Raw genomic sequence first — 24,599 nt, 5'->3', positions numbered from 1 at the left:
GTGTGTAGTCTGCACGTTCTCCCTGTGACCACGTGGTTTTCTTCCGAGTGCTCCAGTTTCCTCTCATATCCCGAAGACATGCCGGTTTGTAGAGTAACTAGCCTTGATGTGTAGGGAGTGGATGTGAAGGCGAAACCAGTCAACCAGTGTGAATGGTTGCCAAAGGCTCGATGCACCAAAGGGCCCGTTTCCATGCTGTATCTTTAAATGAAACTAAACTTTTGTACTCGATGCCCCAACTGATGAAGGCAAGAATGCTATATGTCCTCTTCATCGTCCCATTGCCAATTTCAAGGAACTACGGACTTGCATCCAATGATCTCTCGGTACATCTTTGCTCTGCCAGGCCCAGCCTTTTATTGTAATACATTTTGCTCTTACATTTGTCCTCACAGTGCATACCACAACTTGTCCAGGTTAAACTCCATCTGCCATTTCTCTGCCCATAATTCCAACTGATCAATTTATACTGTAGCCTTCATCTCTAGTCAGTGGAGCTGCCCTGGAGAAGGCTCTGTCTCCAAAAGTGCAGAGGTTGGATTTCAAAATGGAGACGAGACCTGCTGAAATGGATCTGAGGGACCATGAGGGTTGGTAGGGGGAGAGGAGGTCAGTGATATAAGGGGGGGCAAAGTGGTTGAGGGCTTTGTAGGTGAGGACCAGGATTTTGTAGATGATCCGGTGGGAAATGGGAAGCTTTGAGGACTGGGGTGATGTGGTGCCAGGATTTGGTGTGGGTAATGATTCGGGTGGCTGCATTCTGGACCAGTTGGAGTCGGTTGATGTTGCTGGAATTGATGCCAAAGAGAAGAGAGTTACAGTAGTCCAGTCGGGAAGAGATGAAGGCATGGATGAGTCTTTCAGCAGCGGAGGGTGTGAGAGAGGGTCTGATTTTGGCAATGATGCGGAGGCGAAAAAATGATGTTTTAAACAACATGCCGGATGTGAGGCTCAAGGGAGAGGGTTGAGTCAAAGAACACGCCAAGGTTGCAGGCCTGAGGAGATGGGGAGACAGTGGTGCCGTCAATAGTGAGAGTGGGGTTGTTAATTTTGGTAAGTGTTGATTTGGAGCCAATGAGGAGAAGTTCTGTTTTGTTACTGTTTAATTTAAGGAAGTTAATTTAAGGGAGTTGCATCCATGATTTGATTGCCGACAGGCAGGAGTTGATATGGGAGATGGGGGGGACTTGGTGCTGAGATAGATCTGGGTGTCATCAGCATAGCAATGGAAGTCCAGTTTGAAGTGACGGAGTATATGACCAAGGGGGAAGGATGCAGATGATGAAGAGGAGGGGGCCCGAGAACAGAGCCTTGGGGAACGCCTTGAGTGACAGTGGCTGTAGCAGAGGTGTGGTTATGGAGAGAGATGAAGTGGGATTGGTTGGAAAGGTAGGAACGGAGCCAGCTGAGTGCAGAACCTTCAATGCCAAGGTCTTTAAGTCTGGTAAACAGGATGTTATGGTTCATGATATCGAAGGCCGCACTCAGGTCGAGGAGGATGAGGATGTTGAGGGAACCAGTGTCAGAAGAGGTGAGGAGGTCGTTGAGGACTTTGAGGATAGCAGTTTCTGTGCTATGGAGGGGGAAAAACCCAGATTGGAGGGGTACGAATAGGTTATACGCGAGGAGGTGGGAATGAAGTTGTGACGCAACGATACGCTCCAGGGTTTTTGAAAGAAAGGGGAGGTTTGAGATTGGGCGGTAGTTAATGAGAGAGGAGGGATCAAGACCAAGTTTCTTTAAGATTGGTGTGACAACAGCACTTTTGAAGGCAGAGGGGACAATTCCTCGGGACAATGAAGAGTTGAAGAGATTAATGAGGTAGGGGCAGAGAACGGGGAGACAGGACTTCAGCAGGGGAGTGGGGAGAGGGTCGAGGGAGCAGGTAGTGGGTTTGGAAGAGCTAATGAGTTTGGAGATTTCAGTAGGGGTGACCAGGTCAAACTGGGAGAGGAAGCAGTGTGGAGGAGGAGTAAGGAGGTCAGTGGAGATGTTGAAAGGTGGGGCCTTGGTAGGTGGTGGAGTAGATGCTGGGGAGTCGGGTACAGGGGATAAAGATTGATAGATGGTGCTGATTTTGTCAGCGAAAAAGTGGAGGAAAGAGTTGCAGAGATCCGGAGTAGAGGTTGGGAGAGTGTTGGCTCGAGGCTTGAGGAGGTTGCCCACTGTGGAGAAGAGGGTTCTGTGGTTAAGGCAGGGGTCGGTGAATATGGAGGAGAGGTAGGCAGATTTTGCAGCAATGAGGGCATCTTTGTAATCAGTGAGGTGGGGTTTGTAAGCTTCAAGGTGGACTGTGAGAGATGATTTCTTTGTGAGTCGTTCAAGTCGGCGACCAGTCTGTTTCAGCTTACGAAGTGCAGGTGTGTACCAGGGTAAAGATGTGTTGAAAGTTACGGTTCTTGTTTTGAGGGGGGCTAGAATGTTAAGGGAGGTAGACAAGGTGGAGTTGAGATGGTTTGTGAGATCATCAGGTGAGATGGGGGCTGAGTCCAGGGGGAGAGTGGTGGAGAGCAGGTCAGAGAGATGGTGGGGATCAATGGATTTTAGATTACGGAGGGTGATTTCTCGGAGGAAGCGGGGGCGAGGTGTCGGAGAAGGGATGGTGAGCCGTATAAGCTTATGATCAGAGAGGGGGAAGAGGCAAGGATGGAGGTCGAGTACCGGTTGATTTGTGGAGCAGACCAGATCAAGGATGTGACCTTTGTCATCAGATTCAGATTCAGATTCAATTTTAATTGTCATTGTCAGTGTACAGTACAGAGACAACGAAATGCATTTAGCATCTCCCTTGAAGAGCGACATAGCAAACGATTTGAATAAAAAAATAAATAATAAGTGTCCGGGGGGGGGTGATTGGCAGTCACCGAGGTACGTTGTTTAGTAGAGTGACAGCCGCCGGAAAGAAGCTGTTCCTCGACCTGCTGGTTCGGCAACGGAGAGACCTGTAGCGCCTCCCGGATGGTAGGAGGGTAAACAGTCCATGGTTGGGGTGAGAGCAGTCCTTGGCGATGCTGAGCGCCCTCCGCAGACAGCGCTTGCTTTGGACAGACTCAATGGAGGGGAGCGTGGAACCGGTGATGCGTTGGGCAATTTTCACCACCCTCTGCAGTGCCTTCCGGTCAGAGACATGGGTGGGAAAGGTGACGTGCTGAGTGAGAGAGAAGTTGTCAAGTAAAAAGGTGAATTCAGATGCGAGCTTGCAGGTGGGGGAGTCCATATGAATATTTAAATCACCAAGTAGCAGCAGACGTGGGGAGAGAGATGAGGCAAGTGTGAGGAGTTCAGTGAAGTCAGATAGGAAGGAGGGGTTTGGTTTAGGTGGCCGGTAAATGAGGATGACGGTCATGGAGGAAAGGGCTTTGAAGGCGAGGAATTCAAATGATGCTACTGGGGGGAGGGTGAATTCAGTGATCGGAAAGTTCTGGTTGAAAATAACAGCGAGGCCACCTCCATGGCAGGAGAGGCGGGGTTTGGAGATGTAATTAAATCCAGGTGGGGATGCTTGATTGAGGGAGAAGAAGACATTGGGTTGTTGCCAAGTTTCAGTGAACAGAAGGAAGTCCAGCGTGTAGTCAAGGATTAGTTCATGGAGGGCAAGGGCTCCATTGTCAAAACATTGTCAGCATCTATATTACTAAATCTCTGTTCTTGACCGCTTTTGGCCGTCTGTGTTGTGATTTCTGAGAGAACGCCGCCACCTATGGCCGTCTTTTTTGGCCACCTTGCTCAGAGCCCGCCTCCGCTGCATGGGTGTCGAGGATTTTTGTTTATATTAATGTTTTTACAAAATTCCCCATTCTCTCTGCTGCCCCCGCTGGTGGCAGGGGGGAGGGACTATAAAACCAGGAAGTTGTGTGCCTCACTCACTCTTCAAGATGGAGGAAGGCAGAGGGTCACGTTTTTTTCCTGAGCTGTGAATAACACTGAACACATGTCCACTCAAATGTGAGTGCCCTTAGTGGTTCTAAAATGCTTGCAAAAAATGTCTATTGGTTCTAAAGCTTACAAAAAAATATCTATTGGTTCTAAAATGCTTGCAAAAAAATGTCTATCGGTTCTAAAGCTTGCAAAAAATGTCTATCGGTTCTAAAGCTTGCAAAAAAATGTCTATTGGTTCCAAAGCTTGCAAAAAAAGTGTCTATTGATTCTAAATCTTGCAAAAAAGTGTCTATTGGTTCTAAAATGTTTGCAAAAAGTGTCTTGGTTCTACAATGCTTGCAGAATGTGTCTCTTTTGGTACTACAATGTTTGCGAAAAAAATGTCTATTGGTTCTAAAATGCTTGCGAACAAATGTCTAATGGTTCTAAGTTGCTTGCGAACAAATGTCTAATGGTTCTAAGTTGCTTGCGAACAAATGTCTATTGGTTCTAAAATGCTTGCGAACAAATGTCTATTGGTTCTAAAATGCTTGCGAACAAAATGTCTATTGGTTCTAAAGCTTGCGAACAAATGTCTATTGGTTCTAAAATGCTTGCGAACAAATGTCTATTGGTTCTAAAATGCTTGCGAACAAATGTCTATTGGTTCTAAAATGCTTGCGAACAAATGTCTATTGGTTCTAAAATGCTTGCGAACAAATGTCTATTGGTTCTAAAATGCTTGCGAACAAATGTCTATTGGTTCTAAAATGCTTGCGAACAAATGTCTATTGGTTCTAATGCTTGCTAACAAATGTCTATTGGTTCTAAAATACTTGCGAACAAATGGACATTGGTTCTAATGCTTGCGAACAAATGTCTATTGGTTCTAAAGCTTGCGAACAAATGGACATTGGTTCTAAAGCTTGCGAACAAATGGACATTGGTTCTAAAGCTTGCGAACAAATGGACATTGGTTCTAAAGCTTGCGAACAAATGGACATTGGTTCTAAAGCTGGCGAACAAATGGACATTGGTCCTAAAGCTGGCGAACAAATGGACATTGGTTCTAAAGCTGGCGAACAAATGGACATTGGTTCTAAAGCTGGCGAACAAATGGACATTGGTTCTAAAGCTGGCGAACAAATGGACATTGGTTCTAAAGCTGGCGAACAAATGGACATTGGTTCTAAAGCTGGCGAACAAATGGACATTGGTTCTAAAGCTGGCGAACAAATGGACATTGGTTCTAAAGCTGGCGAACAAATGGACATTGGTTCTAAAGCTGGCGAACAAATGGACATTGGTTCTAAAGCTGGCGAACAAATGGACATTGGTTCTAAAGCTGGCGAACAAATGGACATTGCTTCTAAAGCTTGCGAACAAATGGACATTGCTTCTAAAGCTTGCGAACAAATGGACATTGCTTCTAAAGCTTGCGAACAAATGTCTATTGGTTCTAAAGTGCTTGCAAAGGTGGGAGAGAGAGGGATTATAAAACCCGGAAGTGGTATGCCTCATTCTCTTCAAGATGGAGGAAGGCAGAGGGTCACGTTTCTCTGGGCTGTGAATAACACATGTCTACTCAAATGTGAGTGCCCTTAGTGGTTCTAAAATGCTTGCAAAAAGTGTCTATTGGTTCTAAAATATTTGTAAATAAATGTCTATTGGTTCTAAAATGCTTGCAAAAAATGTCTATTGGTTCTAAAGCTTGCAAAAAAATGTCTATTGGTTCTAAAGCTTGCAAAAAAATGTATATTGGTTCAAAAGTTTGCAAAAAAATGTCTATTGGTTCTAAAATGCTTGCAGATAGTATCTCTATTGCTTCTAAAGTGTGTGTGCGTGTCGTCTGTGCGTGCGTATGTATGAGTTGCTGTGTCTGTGTAAGTGGCTGTGGATGAGTGTGTGTGTGTGAGTGTCTGTGTGTGAGTGTGTGTGTTTGACTGTCTCTGTGTATGAGTGTCTGAGTGTGTCTTAGTATGTGGGTGTGTCTGTGTGAATGCGTGTGCCTGTGTGAATGCGTGTGTGTGTGTGGAGAGCCACTAAGAGTGCATGGGGGGAGATTGAGGGGAGATGGACTGAATGCGTGTGGGGGGGTGGGTGAGAGAAGGAGAGAAGGGAAGAGTGGTGACTGAGTGAACTGCCACCACCAGCTGTGAGTGACTGGGCTGCCAGCCCACCAGCCATGAGTAAGTGAAATGCCAGCCCACCAGCTGTAAGTGACTGAAGTGCCAGCCCACCACCCATGACTTAGTGAACTGCAAGTCCAAAAATCCATTCAGTCCACAATGTCCATACTAGCCTTCTGATAAACCAGTTCCTTCAATGCACAACAGCCAGAGTGACTGAGCTGCCCCACCAGAGTGACTGAGCTGCCTGGCCAGAGTGACTGAGCTGCCAGCCCAAGAACCCATTCAGCCCACAATGTCCATACTAGCCCTCTGGAAGCCAGTCCCTTTGACCCACAACACACATACTTGCGCTCCACAAAAGCCCCCACTGGCCAGCAATATTGGAATTGGTGGAGAGGTGGAATATTGCGTTGGGGGACCAGCCCTCCCGTGTGATGCTGGGACCCAATGGGTCCCACTTAGTCTAGTAACATATAAAACCTCACTCGATAAACTTTGAAAAATATATGAATCATATATACAGTACAAAACAATATGCCTGTAATGCTTTCAGAATTCAGAGTTGGGGAAGTCCAGAACAAGGGGTCACAGTTTAAGGATAAGGGGGAAATCTTTTAGGACCGAGTTGAAAAAATCATTTTTCACACAGAGAGTGGTGAATCTCTGGAATTCTCTGCCACAGAAGGTAGTTGAGGCCAATTCATTGGCTATATTTAAGAGGGAGTTAGATGTGGCCCTTGTGGCTAAAGGTATCGGTGGGGTATGGTGAGAAGGCAGGTACAGGATACTGAGTTGGATGATCAACCATGATCATATTGAATGGCAGTGCAGGCTCGAAGGGCCAAATGGCCTACTCCTGCACCTATTTTCTATGTTTCAATGTTTCTAATTAGAAGAGATGTATTCCACCATTTTTCATATGTTTGGTCACACACGTGACCAAGACTGCCCCTGAACAGCTTTATAATAATGGCAATGGCAGTGAATGGCACGAGGGAGTGTCGTTGAGCAGAAGGATCGAGGAGTGCAGATATACACTTCTGATGTGAAGAAAGCAAGGGTTGGCAGGAGTTAATTAAAATGGAAGCTAAGTATGATAGGTCAGGAAAGAATCCACTCTCAACCTTGGTAAAAGAACAACCTCTTCCCAGAGCTTTCTTACTGTGACGGGGAACTTGATGCTCTGCAACTCACTGGTATGTTTTACTAAATTGTAAGAATTGACTTGCGTTTTGGAAATTGTTTGTAAAGAACGATTGCTGTTAAAATTACTCCTCAGAATTAAGCGAGCTTCCTTTAAAAATATAATTGTGTGTAATCTGCTTCGTTAGCTGGAAGTAACTCCTCCTTGGATGGGAGGGAGAATCCATCGCTCAAAATACTGATTATTGACAACTAAACCACTACAGCAGAGTTGGTCTTTGAAATATAGGTTGATACAGTATAACCTTCCTAAAGTGAGGGTACTTGTAGATACTTATAACAGATAAGACTTAAAGTCTTGACTTAAGTTTGGGGCTCTCAGACAAGTAAACAATATCATCACAGTGATTCGTCTACAATCTAAGACATCTCAAATATGCTTCAATTGCTTTAATATCTCCCCCTTCTTTTGTGGCTTTACACAATTATGCCAATGCTAATCAATAAGGGAACCTATTCATTTCCTAGCTAACTTTTTGCTCTTAATATACCAGTAGAATTTCTTGGGTTTTTCCTTTACCTTGCCTGCCCGCTCAATTCTCGTCTTCCTTTTGACATTCTGATTGCCATTTAACATGTACTTCTATATTTCTAGTACATGCAGAGGGATTTGCTTGATTCCGACTGCCTAAATCTGACATACCTCCTTTTTCCTGACCAGAGCCTCAATATCTTGTCACGAGAGTTCCTGAAACGAGAGCCCCTCTTACCCTCACTCCAGCATCGACCTCGGCAAGTTATCGCCTACTCCTCCACCAAGCCTTACACCAGTTTACAGCCTTAACTTGGGGACATATCCTATCCTTCTCCATAACTATATATTTTTTAAAGTGAGAGAATTATGGTCATTGGTCTCAACGTGATTCACGCTGCTGTACAATACGATAGATGCTGTGAAGCATTAACTTGTTTATGTAACCCATTCACCTTTTGCCAATGCCTGCTGAAAGACTTTTTGTAGCCATTGGAATGCAATACTCATTTATTCTACTGCATCCACGTGCAAGTTCCGCATGTTTTTAAATCTTCCTCTCGCGTATGGCGTGCACAGCCTAAAGTCGTAGATCAAGGGTAGACATCCAGGCCAGGACAGCATCAGTTGCTGGGTGGATGGCTTTGATGCCACCAGGGAAAAGCCTCAGTGGGCAGTCATTTACGCTGTGTGGGATGGTCTGGTCTGGATGTCCTCAGTCGCAAGCAGGGCTGTCTGTCATCCCCGACTCATGTAGGTGATGGGCTGTTCTTGCATGGAGGGTGCGGATTGTGTTCAGGTTTAGCCATTGCTTGCGATGGGGGTCAAAACCCAGTGGTTTCACTGTGGGGTCTGTGATGACCTCACCGTTGTTGGTGTTGGCATCTTTCCAGGCTCCGTACCACGCAGTCTTGGAGTCAAAGTTTTCCAGGGATTTAACGGAAGGGTTAGCGGGACTTCAGGCGCATGTTGGGCAGGTTGTTCGTCAGCATGGATGGGAAAGCCAGGGTTAGCCTCAATGGTGCACCATTCTTTCAACGTTCTCTCCCTTTTGCATATGCTGGGAGGGATGATATGAGAGAGAACAGGGGGCTACTGCAAAGGTGTTGACTTTTAATATTATGAACATGCATTGCATGGAAACATAGGGCAAAGGCCCACCCGTTCAATACCATCCACAATTTTCCCAATAGGGGTTATATTCAAATATTAACTTTGTCTAACAGCAACATTGCACTATCTTCTATCCCAAATGCCAACTCATCCAAGATCAGATATGACCTTCACAATCGTATGCACTTCAGCTTAACATGAGATAATCTGTCCATATTTCTTGACAGAACAGAATCCCACCAATTGCCCCATTAATTTTCCAAAAAGCATATTTTCTTATGCTATCTGGATTCTATCGCTCACCCGTACATCAGTGGCCATTTTAGCTACCAACGTCATTAGGATATGCGAGGAACCAGTGCACCCCAGTGGAAACTCACACTCATGGAGAGAACACGCAACCTCAACACAGACAATTCTGCATTGCTTCATTATAAAGACGCGCTTTAAAAAAAAAAAACAAATTCAAGCAGGAATGTTGCTGGAGACTGAAGCAATTAACAGTTAATCCAGAGACAAAGTTACACAACAATTTGCCGCAAACCATACCAAGCATTCAGCTCATTACTACAACATGAAAACATTATGCATCAACATATCATAACATTTTTTTTTCCATTTTGCCATGTTTTGCTCCAAAATACAACTTTTGCAGTTACAAATAATGACCAGAAAAAAGCACAGAACAGGAACATGACCTGCGGCCCACAATATCTGTGCCGAACATAATGCCAAGATAAACTAATTTTACATATATAGAAACAGGAACGGGCTCTTTTGCCCACAATGTACGTGCAGAACATGATGCCAAGACAAACTGCCTGCCTGCACATCTGCCTGCACATGATCCATATCCCTCCACTTATACATATACAACCATGTTTGCATCTCAAAGGCTCTGAAACACCACTATTGTATCAGCCTCCACCCCCATCCTGGCAGCATTTTAAATGCATCACCATCCTCTGTAAAATAACTTGCCCCACACATCTCCTTTAAAAATTTGCCCCGTCCCATTAAAGTGATGCCCTTTAGCATTTGATTTTTTCATCCTGGGAAAAAGGTTCTGACTGTCTACCCTCTCTGTGCCTCTCATAATTTAATATACTTCGATCAGGTCTCCCCTCAACCTCCAGCACTCCAGGGAAAACAATCCAAGTTGGTCCAACCATTCCCTGCAGTTAATACCATCTAATCCAGGCAGATGCCTGGTAAACCTTTTCTGCAACCTCTCCATAGTCCCCACATCCTTTTGGTAATGGAATGGCCAGATTGCATTTTATACTCCAAATGTAGCCTAACTAATGTCTTATGAAGCTATATCATAACTTCCTGACTTTTATACACATTGCCCTGATCAATGGCAAGCTAACCATAAGCTTTCTTTATCACTCTATTGACTTGCATTGCAGCTTTCAGGGAACAATGGATATGGATCCCAAATCCCACTGACCTCCAGAAGTTCAACACCTCACAGCTGCTCGGATTAATCTCCAACTGCCATTTTTCTGCCCATTAATGCAGTCAAGATAAATCCCACTTTGTAATTTGATAGTCTTCCTCTGTCAATGCCTCTAGCAATCGTGGTGTCATTTGCAGCCGTACTACTTCTTGATCAGTCTACAAATGTGGGACTATATCAAATGCTTTACTAAAATCCACAATTGCAACATCTACCATCCCATCATCAACGAATACCTTTGTCGCCTCCTCAAAAAACTTGATCAATTAGTAAGACATTACTTTGTTAAATGTGTTCAAGAAAGTTTCCTCCAGCAATATGTAGAGGGCCCGACAAGGGAGAGGGCAAAGGTTGAACTACTCTTGGGAAATTGGAATAGGCAAGTGACTGAAGTGGCTGCGGGCAAGCCTTTAGGGACCAGCGACCATAGTTCTACAAGCTTTAAAATAGTTATGGATAAAGATAAGGTGGGCACACAAAATAAAATTCAGAATTGTGGCACGGCCAGATTAGAGGCACAGTGGCGCAGAGGTCGAGTTGTTGCCTTACAGCACCAGAGCCTCGGGTTTGATCCTGACTACAGGTGCTCTCTGTACGGAGTTTGTACGTTCTCCCTGTGACCGCGTGGGCTTCTTCTGGGATCTCCGGCTTCCTCCCACACTCCAAAGACGTAAAGGTTTGCAGGTTAATTGGCTTGGTATAATTGTAAATTGGCCCTAGTGTGCGTAGGACACTGTTAATGTGCGGGGATCGATGGTCGGTGCAGACTCAGTGGGCCGAAGTGCCTGTTTCCGCAATGTATCTCTAAAACTAAGACTAAAACACAGCTCAGGGAAGAAAAGGTATGGAACATGTATACTGAGCATATACAGGAGCATATCTAACAAAGAAATTAGGAGGGCAAAAAGGGGCAGGAGATAGCTCATGCAGATAATATTATGAAAAATCCAGATATACATAAAGCGAAAGAGTAAATAGAGAGAGAATAGGGCAATTCAGAAACTCAAGCTGTCACATCTTAGATTAGATTAGATTCCTTTATTGTCATTAAGATCTTTCGGTCTGAACAAAATTTAGTTTCCATGCAATCATACATATAATAAAAAATGACAAAAACACACAATCAACACAAATTTAACATCCACCACAGTGAGTTCACCAAACACCTCCTCACTGTGATGGAAGGCAAAATCTTAAAGTCTCTGTCTCTTCCCTCTTTGTTCTCCCTCTGCGCCGAGGCGATCCAGGCTCCAGATGTTGTGACCCCACCAGGTGATGGTAAATCCCGCGGCTCAACCGTGCTCCGCGAATGGGCCGGTTCAAACTCCGCGGATGGTCGCTGCCGCCGTCACAGCTCCGAGGCAGAGTCGGGTCTTCGCTGCCGCCGCCATCTTTGTGGTGATGGGCAAGGTCCTCAATGACTCAAAGACTGGGAAACTTGGGATCATTATTGGAAGTGTCTTGAGCACAGTCCATGTTATCGTGAGGAGGTGCTGAACATTATATGGCATACGAAGGTATACAAATCTCCCGGGGCTAAGATACATCAGAGGACACCGTGGAAAGCTGAAGAAGAAATTGCTGGCAGCCTGGCTGAGAGATACAAATTTTCACGGGTGATAGACGCGGATGTGGTAACGGACGACTGGAGGGTGGCTAATGTTGTGCCACAATTTAAAAATAATTTCAAGGAAAAGCATAGGAACTATAGACCAGTGAACATCCCATCTATGGTAGGCAAATTATTGGAAAGGATTCTGAGATAAGATATATATATATACACAGGGAATGACTAAGGATAGTCAGTATGGTGGATAGACACAAAATGCTGGATTAACTCAGCAGGACAGGCAGCATCTATGGAGAGAATGAATGGGTGATGTTTCGGGTCGAGAGCCTTCTTCAGAATTAATCTGAAGAAGGGTTTTGACCTGAAGCGTCACCCATTCCTTCTCTCCAGAGATGCTGCCGGTCCCGCTGAGTTACTGCAGCACTTTGTGTCTTTCTTCGATTTAAAACAGCATCTGCAGTTCTTTCCTACACATATAGTCAGTATGGTGTTGTACATGGGAGATCTTGCCTTACAAATCTGAGGGAGCCTTTTGAAGTAACCAAAAGGTTTGATGAGGACAAACGCAGAGGAATGGCTAATAGAGTTTAATGCAGATGTGAGGTGTTGCATTTTGGGAAATCAAACCAGGGTAGGACCTGGACAGTGGATGTCAGGGCCCTGGGGTGTATTATAGAGCAGAGCGGTCTAGAGGTACAGGTAATGTGTAGGAAGGAACTGCAGATGCTGGGCTACACCAAAGATAGACACAAAATGCTGGGGTGACTCAGCAGAACTGGCCGCATCTCTGGATAAGGAATGGGTGACATTTCTCTCAATCCAAAACATCACTCATTCCTTCTATCCAGAGACGCTACCGGTTCCACTGAGTTACTCCAGCATTTTGTGTCTGTCTGAGAGGCGCAGGTACATAGTTCCTTGAAGGTGGAGTCACAGTAGATGGAGCTATTGTATCGATACAATAGCCTTCATTAGTCAGGGTATTGAATATCGAAGTTGCCATGTTATGTTATGTTATAGTTGTTCATAATATTAATGAGGCCGCATTTAAAGTATTATGTTCGGTGTCGGCAAACCTAGCAATTATAGACCTGTTAGTTTGACTTCAGTGGTGGGCAAATTAATGGAAAAGATACTTGGAGATAATACATATAAGCATCTGGATAAACAGGGTCTGATTAGGAACAGTCAACATGGATTTGTGCCTGGAAGGTCATGTTTGACTAATCTTGAATTTTTTGAAGAGGTTGCTAGGGAAATTGACGATGGTAAAGCAGTGGATGTTGTCTATATGGACTTTAGTAAGGCCTTTGACAAGGTTCCTCATGGAAGGTTGGTTAAGAAGGTTTAACTGTTGGGTATAAATGCAGGAGTAGCAAGATGGATTCAACAGTGGCTGAATGGGAGACGCCAGAGGCTTAGGGATGATTTTATTTTAGTTTAGTGATGCAGCATAGAAGCAGGCCAATTGGCCAACCGACAATCGATCGCCCTAGTTCTGTGTTATCCCATTTTCTCATCCACTCCCTACACTGGGGGCAATTTACAGAGGGCCAATTAACCTACAAACACACGTCTATCGAATGTGGGAGGAAACTGGAGCACTTGGAGGAAACCCGCACGATCACAGGGAGAACATACAAACATGAAACATTCAGCACCCAAGGTCAGGATTGAACCGAGGTCTCTACATTGTGAGGCAGCACCTCTACCTGATGCGCTACTGTGCCTCCCTAACAGAGGTGTAAAAGATCATCAAGTTACAATTGACTCAAGTTCTATATTACCAGCGCTTGTATCCTTTACCAGATCTATTAACACGCTTTAAACTACTGCACTATATGTAAAGGTGGCATAGTGATGCATCTGGTAGAGTGCTAGAGATCCGGGTTTGATCCCGACCTCAGCTGCTGTCCGTATGAAGTTTGCACGGACTATGTGGGGGTTTCCTCCGGATGCTCGGCTTTCCTCCCACATTCCTAAGATGTGCTAATTGGCCTCTGTAAATTGCCCCTAGTGTTAGGGAGTGGATGATAAAGTGGGATGACATAGCACTAGTGTAAACAGGTCATCGATGGCCAGCATGGGATTGTCGGGCCAAAAGGCCTGTTTCCATGCTGCGTCTCTAAACTGAATTATCTCCAAACTAATTGTACAAGAGTTCAATCAACTTGCCTATTTTACTGCAATTTCAACTGGTCTGAAGAAGGGTCTCGACCTGAAACGCCACCCATTCCGTCTCTCCAGAGATGCTGCCTGCCCCACTGTGTTACTCCAGCTTTTTGTGTCAATCTTCCAGTTTACCAACATATCAATATCACTCTGTGGCTGAATCTTACCCTCCTCACTATTACAAACTATTTATCTGCCTACTTAATGATGATTACTTATTGAAACTTCTACAGATGCACCGTAGAAAATATCCTGCAGTTGCATCATGGATTACAGATGCAGCCCTCCACACCATCAAAAGCATCTACATGAGGCTTTGCCTCGAGATGTTAGTTCCAGTTCATTACTCTCCATAGTCTGGGTCAGTAAAACACTGAATCGAATACTGTGGTCCAAACCCTTTATTCACCGTGGAGTCAATTTCGGATCCACCTGAGATTTATAGGCGAGCATGGGAGGATGAGCTGGGTCTAGCCATTTCGAAAGATATATGGGATGAAAGCCTACAATACATACATTACTGTTCTTTAAATGCCAGGCACTGCCTGGTACAATTTAAAGTATTGCATAGGTTATACTACTCAAAGACTAAATTGAACAAGATTGTCCCAAATGTTTCTCCTCTTTGTGATAAATGTCACTTTCAAGAAGCCACCCTAACTCATACTTTTGTATCCTGTATCAAAATACAAAACCTTTGGACGGAAATATTCAATATTATTTCTAAAACACATAAAACTCAATTGGAGCCAGATCCAAATCAAATCAAATCAAATACGTTTATTGTCATTGCACAACAACTGTACAACAAAATTTCATTGCATCTCCTTCAGTGGTATACATAGAAGACAAGGGATAAAAGATTAAAAGAACAAAAACACAAACAACCATTGATTCCCATATACCGGCATATGCAAATATGCCAGAATATACAATATCCCATACACAAAACTAATAATATTAGGAATGTCAGAGGGTTGCCCTAATCTAATGATATTTCAAAGACGCTTCCTTGACTACGGTTTAATAACTGCGAAAAAACTTATACTTAAATTCTGGAAAAAGATAACAGTCTCCACAGTGAAGATGTGGATCACAGAAATGACCGAGACTCTACATCTAGAAAAAAAAAGGTTTGGCATGACTGACAAACCAGATCAATTTTCAAAAATATGGTCTCCTTTTATTAAATTTCTTCAACAACATAATGGTTGAGCACAAACTCAAAAACGATGGTAGGGCTGGGTGAGCGGGAGTACGGAAGGGTAGTTGGATATATCTCCGCTTCTTGTACACCTTCGTTAGTTCCGGGTTTTTTTTCTTTACTTTTTTTATTTTTCCTTTCTTCTTTCTTTCTCCTTTTTTCTTCTATCTAGTTATAAGATTATAAAATGTTAAAACTGAAGCTGTACGAAAACTGTATAACTGTTATGTCGATCTTTTTTTTTGTACAATTGCTTCTAACAAAAAAAAAATATTCGGATCCACTCACTCCAGCCCGCAGCAGCCTCATGCTAATAGAACAGAAAGAAAGACAACCGACACACCCCAACAAACCGATTCTCTATTTATACAGATATACAGTGGCGGGAAAGTACAGAGGGAGGCAACCCCTTAGCCCAATCACAGATACCGGTGGGCAAGTACAATGGGAGGCAACCCCTTTGCCCAATCACAGATATATAATAGTTGGCAGTACATTGAAACAAAACAGAAACTTCTTCAGGGGTCCAGACTTGGCAGCTACAGGTGGGCCACAAGATTTCCAGGAATTGGGTCTCCTGCACATGTGATGTCACCACCAGTGAAGCCATGTTTCACAGTCACATAATATTCCCAAAGCACCCCCATTTCTGCAAATTCACAAAGAAAACAATCAATCATCAAAGACCCCACTATCCGGGCCATATCCTCATCTCGCTGTTATTGTCAGACAGGACGTACTGAAATCCCACACCAACACATTCAATAACAATTACTTTCTTACAGCTATTGGGCTCAAGAACATACGCAACCTTAATCCCTCAGCAATGGAACATTATGGACCCCTCTTACACAGTCATTTTCTTATCACTGCCATGTAGAATCTATGCAATTTGTTTTTGTTTATTCATTCTGAAGAAAGGTCCCAAAACATCATCTGCCCCAGAGTTCCTCTGCAGATTCTTGTGCTGCCATTATTTTGTGTATGTTGTCTGTCTGTGTGCCAGTGATGGTCCTGCAAGAGATATTTCATTGTACCTATACCTCACCGTTCTTGTGCATATCACAATAAACTCGACTTGATTTGACGTTATTTGTGCACATATATTATAATCTGAAGTCTGAAGAAGGGACTCGACCCGAAACGTCACCCATTCCTTCTCTCCAGAGATGCTGCCTGTCCTGCTGAGTTACTCCAGCTTTTTGTGTCTATCTTCTCTGTTATAAACAAAGAGCAACCCAGCAACGATCGCTTGGAACACCACAGTGGAAAAACACAAAAATACTCTTTGCACTGCACACAGGCCAACCTCTCTGAATTTTAAGGAGAGATTAGCCAGCTTTATAGATTTGGCTGTGTATTTTTCCACTTCAACATGTTATAAACCTCCAGCTTCCTAAAATGTCGAGGGGCGTAGATAGGATAGTGAAATACATAAAATATTATTTTTTCCAGGTCAGGAGTCCAGAGCCAAATTTGAAGAGAAATCGGAGGAGCAGGTTTACCAATTAGTGTTTAGATTTTTGTCACCTGTACCGATGTACAGTGAAAAGCTTTTGTTGCATGCTATCCAGTCAGCAGAAAGACAATACATCATTACAATCGATCCATACAGAGGGTGATGGTTACCTGAAAGAAATGCCCATAAAATCCCATAATTGCCCAGAGGTGACTTTGGTGCCTTCCTGCACAGTGGGAAACTCTGATTCTGCTGTGTGGGGATGTTTTATGTCAAACTCTATAGTGTGTTTTGTCCCTTATTTTTATTGTATGGCTGTATGGGAATTTCATTTCACTGTGCCATGTGTGTATCTTGTATCTTGTAGGTGATGGTGGAAGCAGATACAATTACAACATTTAAAAGGCAGTTGGACAGGTAATGTGATAGGAAATACATAGTAGGTTACAGGCTTATTGCAGGAAAATGGGATTATGCAAATGGTGGAGGTGAGCAGAAAGTTAGTGTGATTTTATTTTACTATCAATCTTTAAAAATAACTTTAAAATATGACCTTAATAATGCATTGTGCTGTACCTCTGCTCAGTCATGGTTTACTCCAAATTCAGTGATTTTACTTTTAAAAATTCACCATTTCACTGAATTTCCTTTGCTTTGTCTATTCATTTCTCAAGCATTAGACATAAAGCATGAAAGTAAACGTATTGACTTCTTGCTTACCTGTTCGACATGATTGCAGAAGTGAAAGGGGTGGATGTGAATTCCCTTGGATATAGTCAGGTGCCCACGTTTACAGCTCTGTTGGTTTCACTGCTACCGTTCTCAACCCATGCATGTCAGACCTGCAAAAACAGCTTGAGGCAGGTTTTCAGTTGAACCTCCTGCACGGTCGAGGGGCAGTAGCTGCGGGGAATTTGGAAAACAGAACTGAGTGGGTGGGTGTGAGTGAGGGAGAAAGGAAATGCTTCCAATATCCTCCATAAACTCAGAGTTGAAACTCTACTCTGCCAACTCCAGGGCAACCAGGATGCCCACGCAAGCGCAGTGCGCTCCCAGCGGCACGGCATCGAGCGCATGCGCATTCCTCAGCGCTGGTGAGCAAAGGCTCATCTTTAATCTTTGCTGGTGAGCTCCGTCGCCATGGTGACCGCAGGCCGCGATGCAGCCTGAACCCAGTTAACAACAACTCAAACTCTTCAGGTCACCTCTGGGGTGAGTTTATGTCTGCAAGGGGAAATAATAAATGGACTTTTAATCATTGCTTGCATCCACTTAACTGGATTTTCACTTGGACAGCTTACAATATTCACCATAAATATTGACCTCTAACTGAATATTGACTTTTCTTAATATTGACCTCTAACTAAATATTGGCCTCTTACTGAATATTGACCTCTAATTGAATATTGGCCTCTAACTGAATATTGGCCTCTTACTGAATATTGACTTATCTAATTGAATATTGGCCTCTAACTGAATATTGGCCTCTTACTGAATATTGACTTATCTAATTGAATATTGGCCTCTAACTAAATATTGGCCTCTTAATGAATATTGACCTCTAATTGAATATTGGCCTCTTACTGAATATAGACTTCTCTAATTGAATATTAACATCTAATTGAATATTGGCCTCTTACTGAATATTGACCTCTAATTGAATATTGACCTCTTACTGAATATTGACTTCTCTAATTGAATATTGACCTCTTACTGAATATTGACTTATCTGAATATTGACCTCTAACTAAATATTGACCTCTTTCTGAATATTGACCTTACTGAATATTGACCTCTTACAGAATATTTTCTCTAATTGATTATATTGACATCACTGATTGAATATTGACTTCTAATTGAATATTGAACTCTTACTGAATATTGACCTCTTACTGAATATTGACCTCTTTCTGAATATTGACCTCTTACTGAATATTGACTTCTCTGAATATTGACCTCTAACTAAATATTGGCCTCTTACTGAATATTGACTTATCTAATTGAATATTGACCTCTTACTGAATATTGACCTCATACTGAATATTGACCTCATACTGAATATTGACCTCATACTGAATATTGACCTCATACTGAATATTGACCTCTTACTGAATATTGACCTCTTACTGAATATTGACCTCTAATTGAATATTGACCTCTTACTGAATATTGACTTCTCCAATTGAATATTGACTTCTCATACTGAATATTGACTTCTCTAATTGAATATTGGCCTCTTACTGAATATTGACTTCTCCAATTGAATATTGACTTCTCATACTGAATATTGACCTCTAATTGAATATTGACCTCTCACAGAATATTTTCTCTAATTGATTATATTGACATCACTGATTGAATATTGACTTCTAATTGAATATTGACCTCTTACTGAATATTGACCTCTAATTGAATATTGACCTCTTACTGAATATTGACCTCTAATTGAATATTGACCTCTTACTGAATATTGACCTCTTACTGAATATTGACCTCTTACTGAATATTGACCGGAACCCGCCCGGAAGGCCCAGCTCGCCTGCCGTGGATCGAGGACCCACACCACGGACTGGGAACCCACCTGGAAGGCCCGGTTTGACCGCCTAGAGTGGAAGGAGTGAACATAGGACCAGTGAGCAGACCGTCTAAGGAGGCAGTGTTAGTGCCTCGATGGTGGAGCAGGCCGCTGGAGGCCCTGCAACAGCCTGAGGCTCGGCCGGACCGGGCGCCACTCCAAGTGGCCATGTGTGTGGACCACACGTGGCCTACAGCAGTGGAGCAGCGGCGGAGGGCGCCATGGTCACGCTTGGCCAGGCCGACCCAACAACACCATCCGGACAACGAGCCTTCGTGGTCAGGACAAGTACCCTGCACTTACAAAGAGTGGGACTTGAAAATTGTGGCAAACATGCAACGCTGTACACTGTCTCAGTATACTACTGTTATACACTTGGACCGTATCTGAGACGCTTATCGAAGATATTTCTAAGTGCTTTTGTATAGTGATACTTGTGAACTGTATACAAAAAATAATTTCACCGTACCTCGGTACATGTGTCAAATAAAGTACCATACCATAATGATTGCTGAGGGGAATGATTTGGATATAGATCTAAGAGCCATGGTCAGTAAGTTGGCAGATAACAGAAATATTGGTGGAGCATTATGAGAGTAATAAGGCAAAGCATTATGACAATGGGCAAAGCTAGGCAAACACCATGAATGTTAGGATCCTAGGGAATATTAGAATCTTCCACCTTGTGACAACATCTCAACACCTATCATGTTAATTTCCTTAGGATTTTATTTATTTGAATAAGGTCACCTATTCTACAAACTTAAAGGCCTCTCTTGATAGTACATCCTTCTCATCCTAGGAACTAGCCTGATGAATTTGCTCGGGTTAATGTCAATACCACAGTATCCTTACAATAAGGGGACCAAAACTCTGCACAACATTCGAGGTGTAGCCTCACCAGGCCAAGTTCAGGATGAGGTTCATTTCAAAAGAATACATAGCCGAAGGGAGGCTAAAATAAACGGCAACAGATTAAACATAATGTTGCATTTTGCTTACACAGTTGGAATTGTTTCACGGCTAATCCCTACTGCAAGCTAAATATAAGAGTTGAGAAACGTTTTGCTGACTTTCAAAAACTGTAAAACAGCATCTTGGTTGACCCTAACATTGTTTGTGAAAGTAGATGCAAGTTTCACAGAAGAGTGTGGTTAAATTTACTTACTTCAATTTCAGCACAGGATATTCCAAACTGTATTCTGACTTTTGAATTTGCTAGGATTTGCTTCAAATGTACAGTTTTAGTAAATAGCTCAAAGTGACACAATGTACTGTACTCTTTCAGCTAGTTGCAGCTTTTGAATGGATGAGCAGTGAAGACTGGACGATTGCTTCAAGGAAAGTCAAGGGCCTGTCCCACTCAGGCAACTTTTTAGGCGAGTGCAGGACACTCTGCCCTCGCCTCATGATCGACATACGATCGCCACATGTTCGCTGAGAAGCAACCTTCCACGATTACCCTTTGTTTCCTTCCATGGAGCCAATTTGCTATCCATTCAGCTATCTCTCCTTGGATCCCATGCGATCTAACCTTCCAGAGCAGCCTACCATGCGGAACCTTGTCGAATGCCTTACTGAACTCCATGTACACTCTAGTTTTTATTCCTCGATCCTAGGAAAATGACTATGTCCATTCAGCCTATCTATTGCCCTCGTGTTTTATACACCTCTATAACATTACCTTAGTTACCTTTGCACAAAGAAATAAAGTCTGCCCAACCTCTCCCTGTAATTCAAGACTTCGAGATCTGGCAAAATCCTTGTAAATCTTCTCGGCACTCCACCTTAATGGCATCTTTCCCATAGCAGGGTGACCACAATTGAACGCAATACTCTGACTGTAGCCTCACCGATGACTTGTACGACTGTGTCATTCAGTTTCAGTGGCACTAATGGCCATGATGGCCTGTTGAGTCGAAAACATCCTTTTGTGCTGTCAGTATATTCACTATGAGCTGAGTAATGGTAGCTATAATGTATAGAATAATAAAACAGCAGACATGCAGAGATCGAACCAGCAGTGTCAGAGCTCATGCCTGAACCTTGCTACAAGGTTTGCTTCTTGTTTGGCCAATATTTTTGTTTTAAAAGAATCCATAACTCAGAGTTTCCAACCAGACGTAGGATATGGCAATGATCACTTGGGCAAATAATACTAAGAAAACATCACAGTATTATGTTTCACAACCAGATTTGTCACTGCAAATTCCCAATGGGCAGGGCTTCCAATGGAAGTGTGTTAAAACGTGCAGACCAGATTTTTTGCAACTTAATGTACTTCAGTTACATGTTCAGTTCTCGAGACAATAGTATTTCTATGTTAATACTGTTGAAGGGAAATGCCAAGATATTCTTGACAAGTTTCTGTCACAAAGAGACAGGTATAATAATAGCAGCTTTAGTTTGAGCAATTCCATATAAAGCTGTTCATTGCACAATAAAATACCACTGTAACAAGCAAAAATAGTTTGTAAGGTCCACGGACAGCAACAATGCAAATTATAAACTCAGGTCCACTTTATCCACATATGTCGCATGAAAATTTGAGAGAGAGAAAAGCTAAATATTTGACTGTAGGGTTATAATGGAGCATGAGGGGGGTGTCCATTATTACTAATTGTGCGCTATAACTGATTATGATTTTATCATTGTATGTAGTTGAAACAAAGATCTGCAGATGATGCTTAATGCACCAAAGGACACAAAGTGCTGGAGCAACTCAGTGGGTAGGGCAGCATTGCAGGAGAACAAGGATAGGTGACGTTGAGACCCTTCTACAGACTGGTTTAGTATGGTGAGTTACTCCAGCAACCCGTGTCGTTTCAATTTAAAACTATGCGCCGATGCCGCTAGTCTGCACCAGCTAGCTCGTCTCCATCAGCTACCCTGCTGTCCGGCCATCAGCATCCCCTCAGTCTGCCGCCAACACATCCAGCCACAATGGGGACCCCCTAACCTCCCACTAGCTGCCCCCCTCCACCGTCCCAGCCCACCCCCTCCATCTCCCCTGCAGCTACTGACACCCTCCAAGGTGGAGCATTTCAGCAACTCTAGGGGAGAAGAAGAAGGCTAGATGGCTGTGGAGCGGGGAAGGAGAAGCCAGGTGGACAGAGCGAAGGGAGAAAGAGGAGGAGGCAGCAGGGGGAGTGGAGAGGATGTGGCCAAATGGACAACGTGACGGCAGAAGGCGGAGGAGGAGAAGGCAGGGGAGTGGCGAGCGTAAAAAAGTGAAGGAAGAAGCAGCAGCGGAAGGTGACAGAGGAGGGAGCCCCATAGTGATCGAGCGTGTGCCGCTGGTGGCAGCTGCCTGATAAAGCACTATCCAGGGGCTAAAATGTGAGCACAACAACAGCCGCGCCAAACAGACCAGGGATGGGTGAAGAAGGGCTCACTGGTGCATTTAGCAAGCCGGGGCTGGTGTCAGAAGCCGGGGCTGGGGAGGCCATGCGAGCTGGCATAACGTCAGCAGGTCTGTCCTTGCAAAGGGATCCGTTAAAATGAGGGTTTACTGTACTGTGGTTGACCAGATATGAATGAATTCACTTCAGGCATCTGTAGAGCCGATTTCAACAGAGTTGTGGAGGTCACTGATAAAATGTTACCATTGTTGGACAAAGGGTACATTTTTACAAACATTACTTAAAGGAGAAGTGATCTACACAAATATATGTAATCTATAGCTGAACTAAAGCGAAACTATTCACAGAAAAGCATGACATAATTATTGTGTTGCATTAATTCTTTGAAGAATGGACTCTTAAACTTCCACACAAAAACATGAAAATAAAGAGAAGTCCATTCAATAAGATTTTTTCATGCAGTTCAACATTTTCTACAACCCCTAGATGTTACGAGTCTAAATTACAGCATTTTAGATTGACAATTAACAGACAAAGGACAATAAATGTTATTGCATTGTATTGCTTATCCCCACTTTTGAGAGGAGATGTATGATCAACAGTATACAAAGTATAATTGTATTTTTTTTTAATTGACGAAAGGGGAGGATTTTAAATCAAATCAAGTCAAATGAAGCTATTGACTCTATCCACCATCATCCCATCATTGAAGTCAGGTTCATGGATTCTTGGCTCGCCCTTCATGAAGTCAACAATCCTTAGTTTTGCCAACATTGAGAGTAAGATTGTTGTTCTGGCATCACTCAGACAGATCATCAATCTCCCTCATATACTCTGACTCATCCAACAAAAATGGTACCTACGGCGAGTTCAAAGATGGAGTTCACAGAACTATGATTAGATGCACAGTTAAGGGTACGAGGAGATTAGAACATGGGAGCAAGGACAGAGCCTTGAGATGCCCCTGTGTTGATGGGCAGCAAGGAGGGGCTATTGGGTGACTTCAATATGCAGGAAGACTTGGAAAATCACATTGGTACTGGACACCAAGTGAGGGAATTTGTAGTGCCTAAAGATGGTTTCTTAGAGCAGCTTGTAGCTGAGCCGACCAGGGAAAAGGCAATTCTGGATTTGGTATTGTACAATGAACCGGATTTAATTAGGAAGCTTAAGGTTCATCATCATCGTTGAAAACATCAATGGGCACGGTGCCTTACAATGCTACGTACGACAGTGATCGCAACTTCTACTGAAGTGTGGATGGTCGTTGGCTTGCTTTGACAGGTCTTGTTCTTGGTCCTGCTTAGGGGTCCACAGCCCCCTCCTCACCTGGCAAACCAGACGGGGAAGACGGTTTTATCCGACCAGTAGGTAAAGGAACCACTATCAGGTAGTGACCATTGTACAATAAAATTTAGCCTGCAATTTGAGAGGGAGAAGACAAAAATTTTTGTGTTGGTATTAACGTTGAGCAAAGGTGACTACGAGAGAAAAAGATTAGTTAAAACAAATGTATGTCCCTTGCAGTCACAGACAGGTGAATTGATCATGGGGAACAAGGACATGGCAGACCAATTGAATAACTGCTTTGGTTCTGTCTTCACTAAGGAAGACATAAATAATCTGCTGGAAATAGCAGGGGACCTGGGGTCAAATGAGATGGAGGAACTGAGTGAAATCCAGGTTAGCCGGGAAGTGGTGTTAGGTAAATTGAATGGATTAAAGGCCGATAAATCCCCAGGGCCAGATAGGTTACATCCCAGAGTACTTAAGGAAGTAGCCCCAGAAATAGTGGATGCATTAGTGATAATTTTTAAAGACTCTTTAGATTCTGGAGTAGTTCCTGAAGATTGGAGGGTAGCTAATGTAATCCCACTTTTTAAAAAGGGAGGGAGAGAGAAAACGGGGAATTACAGACCAGAGTCTAACATCGGTAGTGGGAAAACTGTTGGAGTCAATTATTAAAGATGGGATAGCAGCACATTTGGAAAGTGGTTAAATAATTGGACAAAGTTAG

General features: G+C 43.3%; 1 protein-coding gene across 2 annotated transcripts in view; it reads right to left on the bottom strand.

Annotated features, from left to right (window-relative positions):
- The window catches only part of iqca1 (IQ motif containing with AAA domain 1), a 122,283-nt gene extending 104,414 nt beyond the window's left edge, over positions 1–17,869 (bottom strand). Inside the window, exon 1 of one of the 2 annotated variants that reach the window (XM_055637682.1) lies at positions 17,366–17,869. Coding sequence is in view for 1 of the 2 variants with exons in the window: in XM_055637681.1 (XP_055493656.1) it covers positions 17,366–17,376 (11 nt within the window). In the remaining variant the exon portion in view is untranslated. The remainder of the gene's footprint in view (positions 1–17,365) is intronic. The other variant, XM_055637681.1, reaches the window with a different exon arrangement.
- Positions 17,870–24,599: the final 6,730 nt, after the last annotated feature.

This window comes from Leucoraja erinacea, chromosome 7, assembly GCF_028641065.1.
Source record: "Leucoraja erinacea ecotype New England chromosome 7, Leri_hhj_1, whole genome shotgun sequence".
NCBI lineage: Eukaryota > Metazoa > Chordata > Chondrichthyes > Rajiformes > Rajidae > Leucoraja > Leucoraja erinaceus.
The sequence above is the reverse complement of the archived record's forward strand: the minus strand, read 5'-3'. Positions and strand labels throughout refer to the sequence as shown.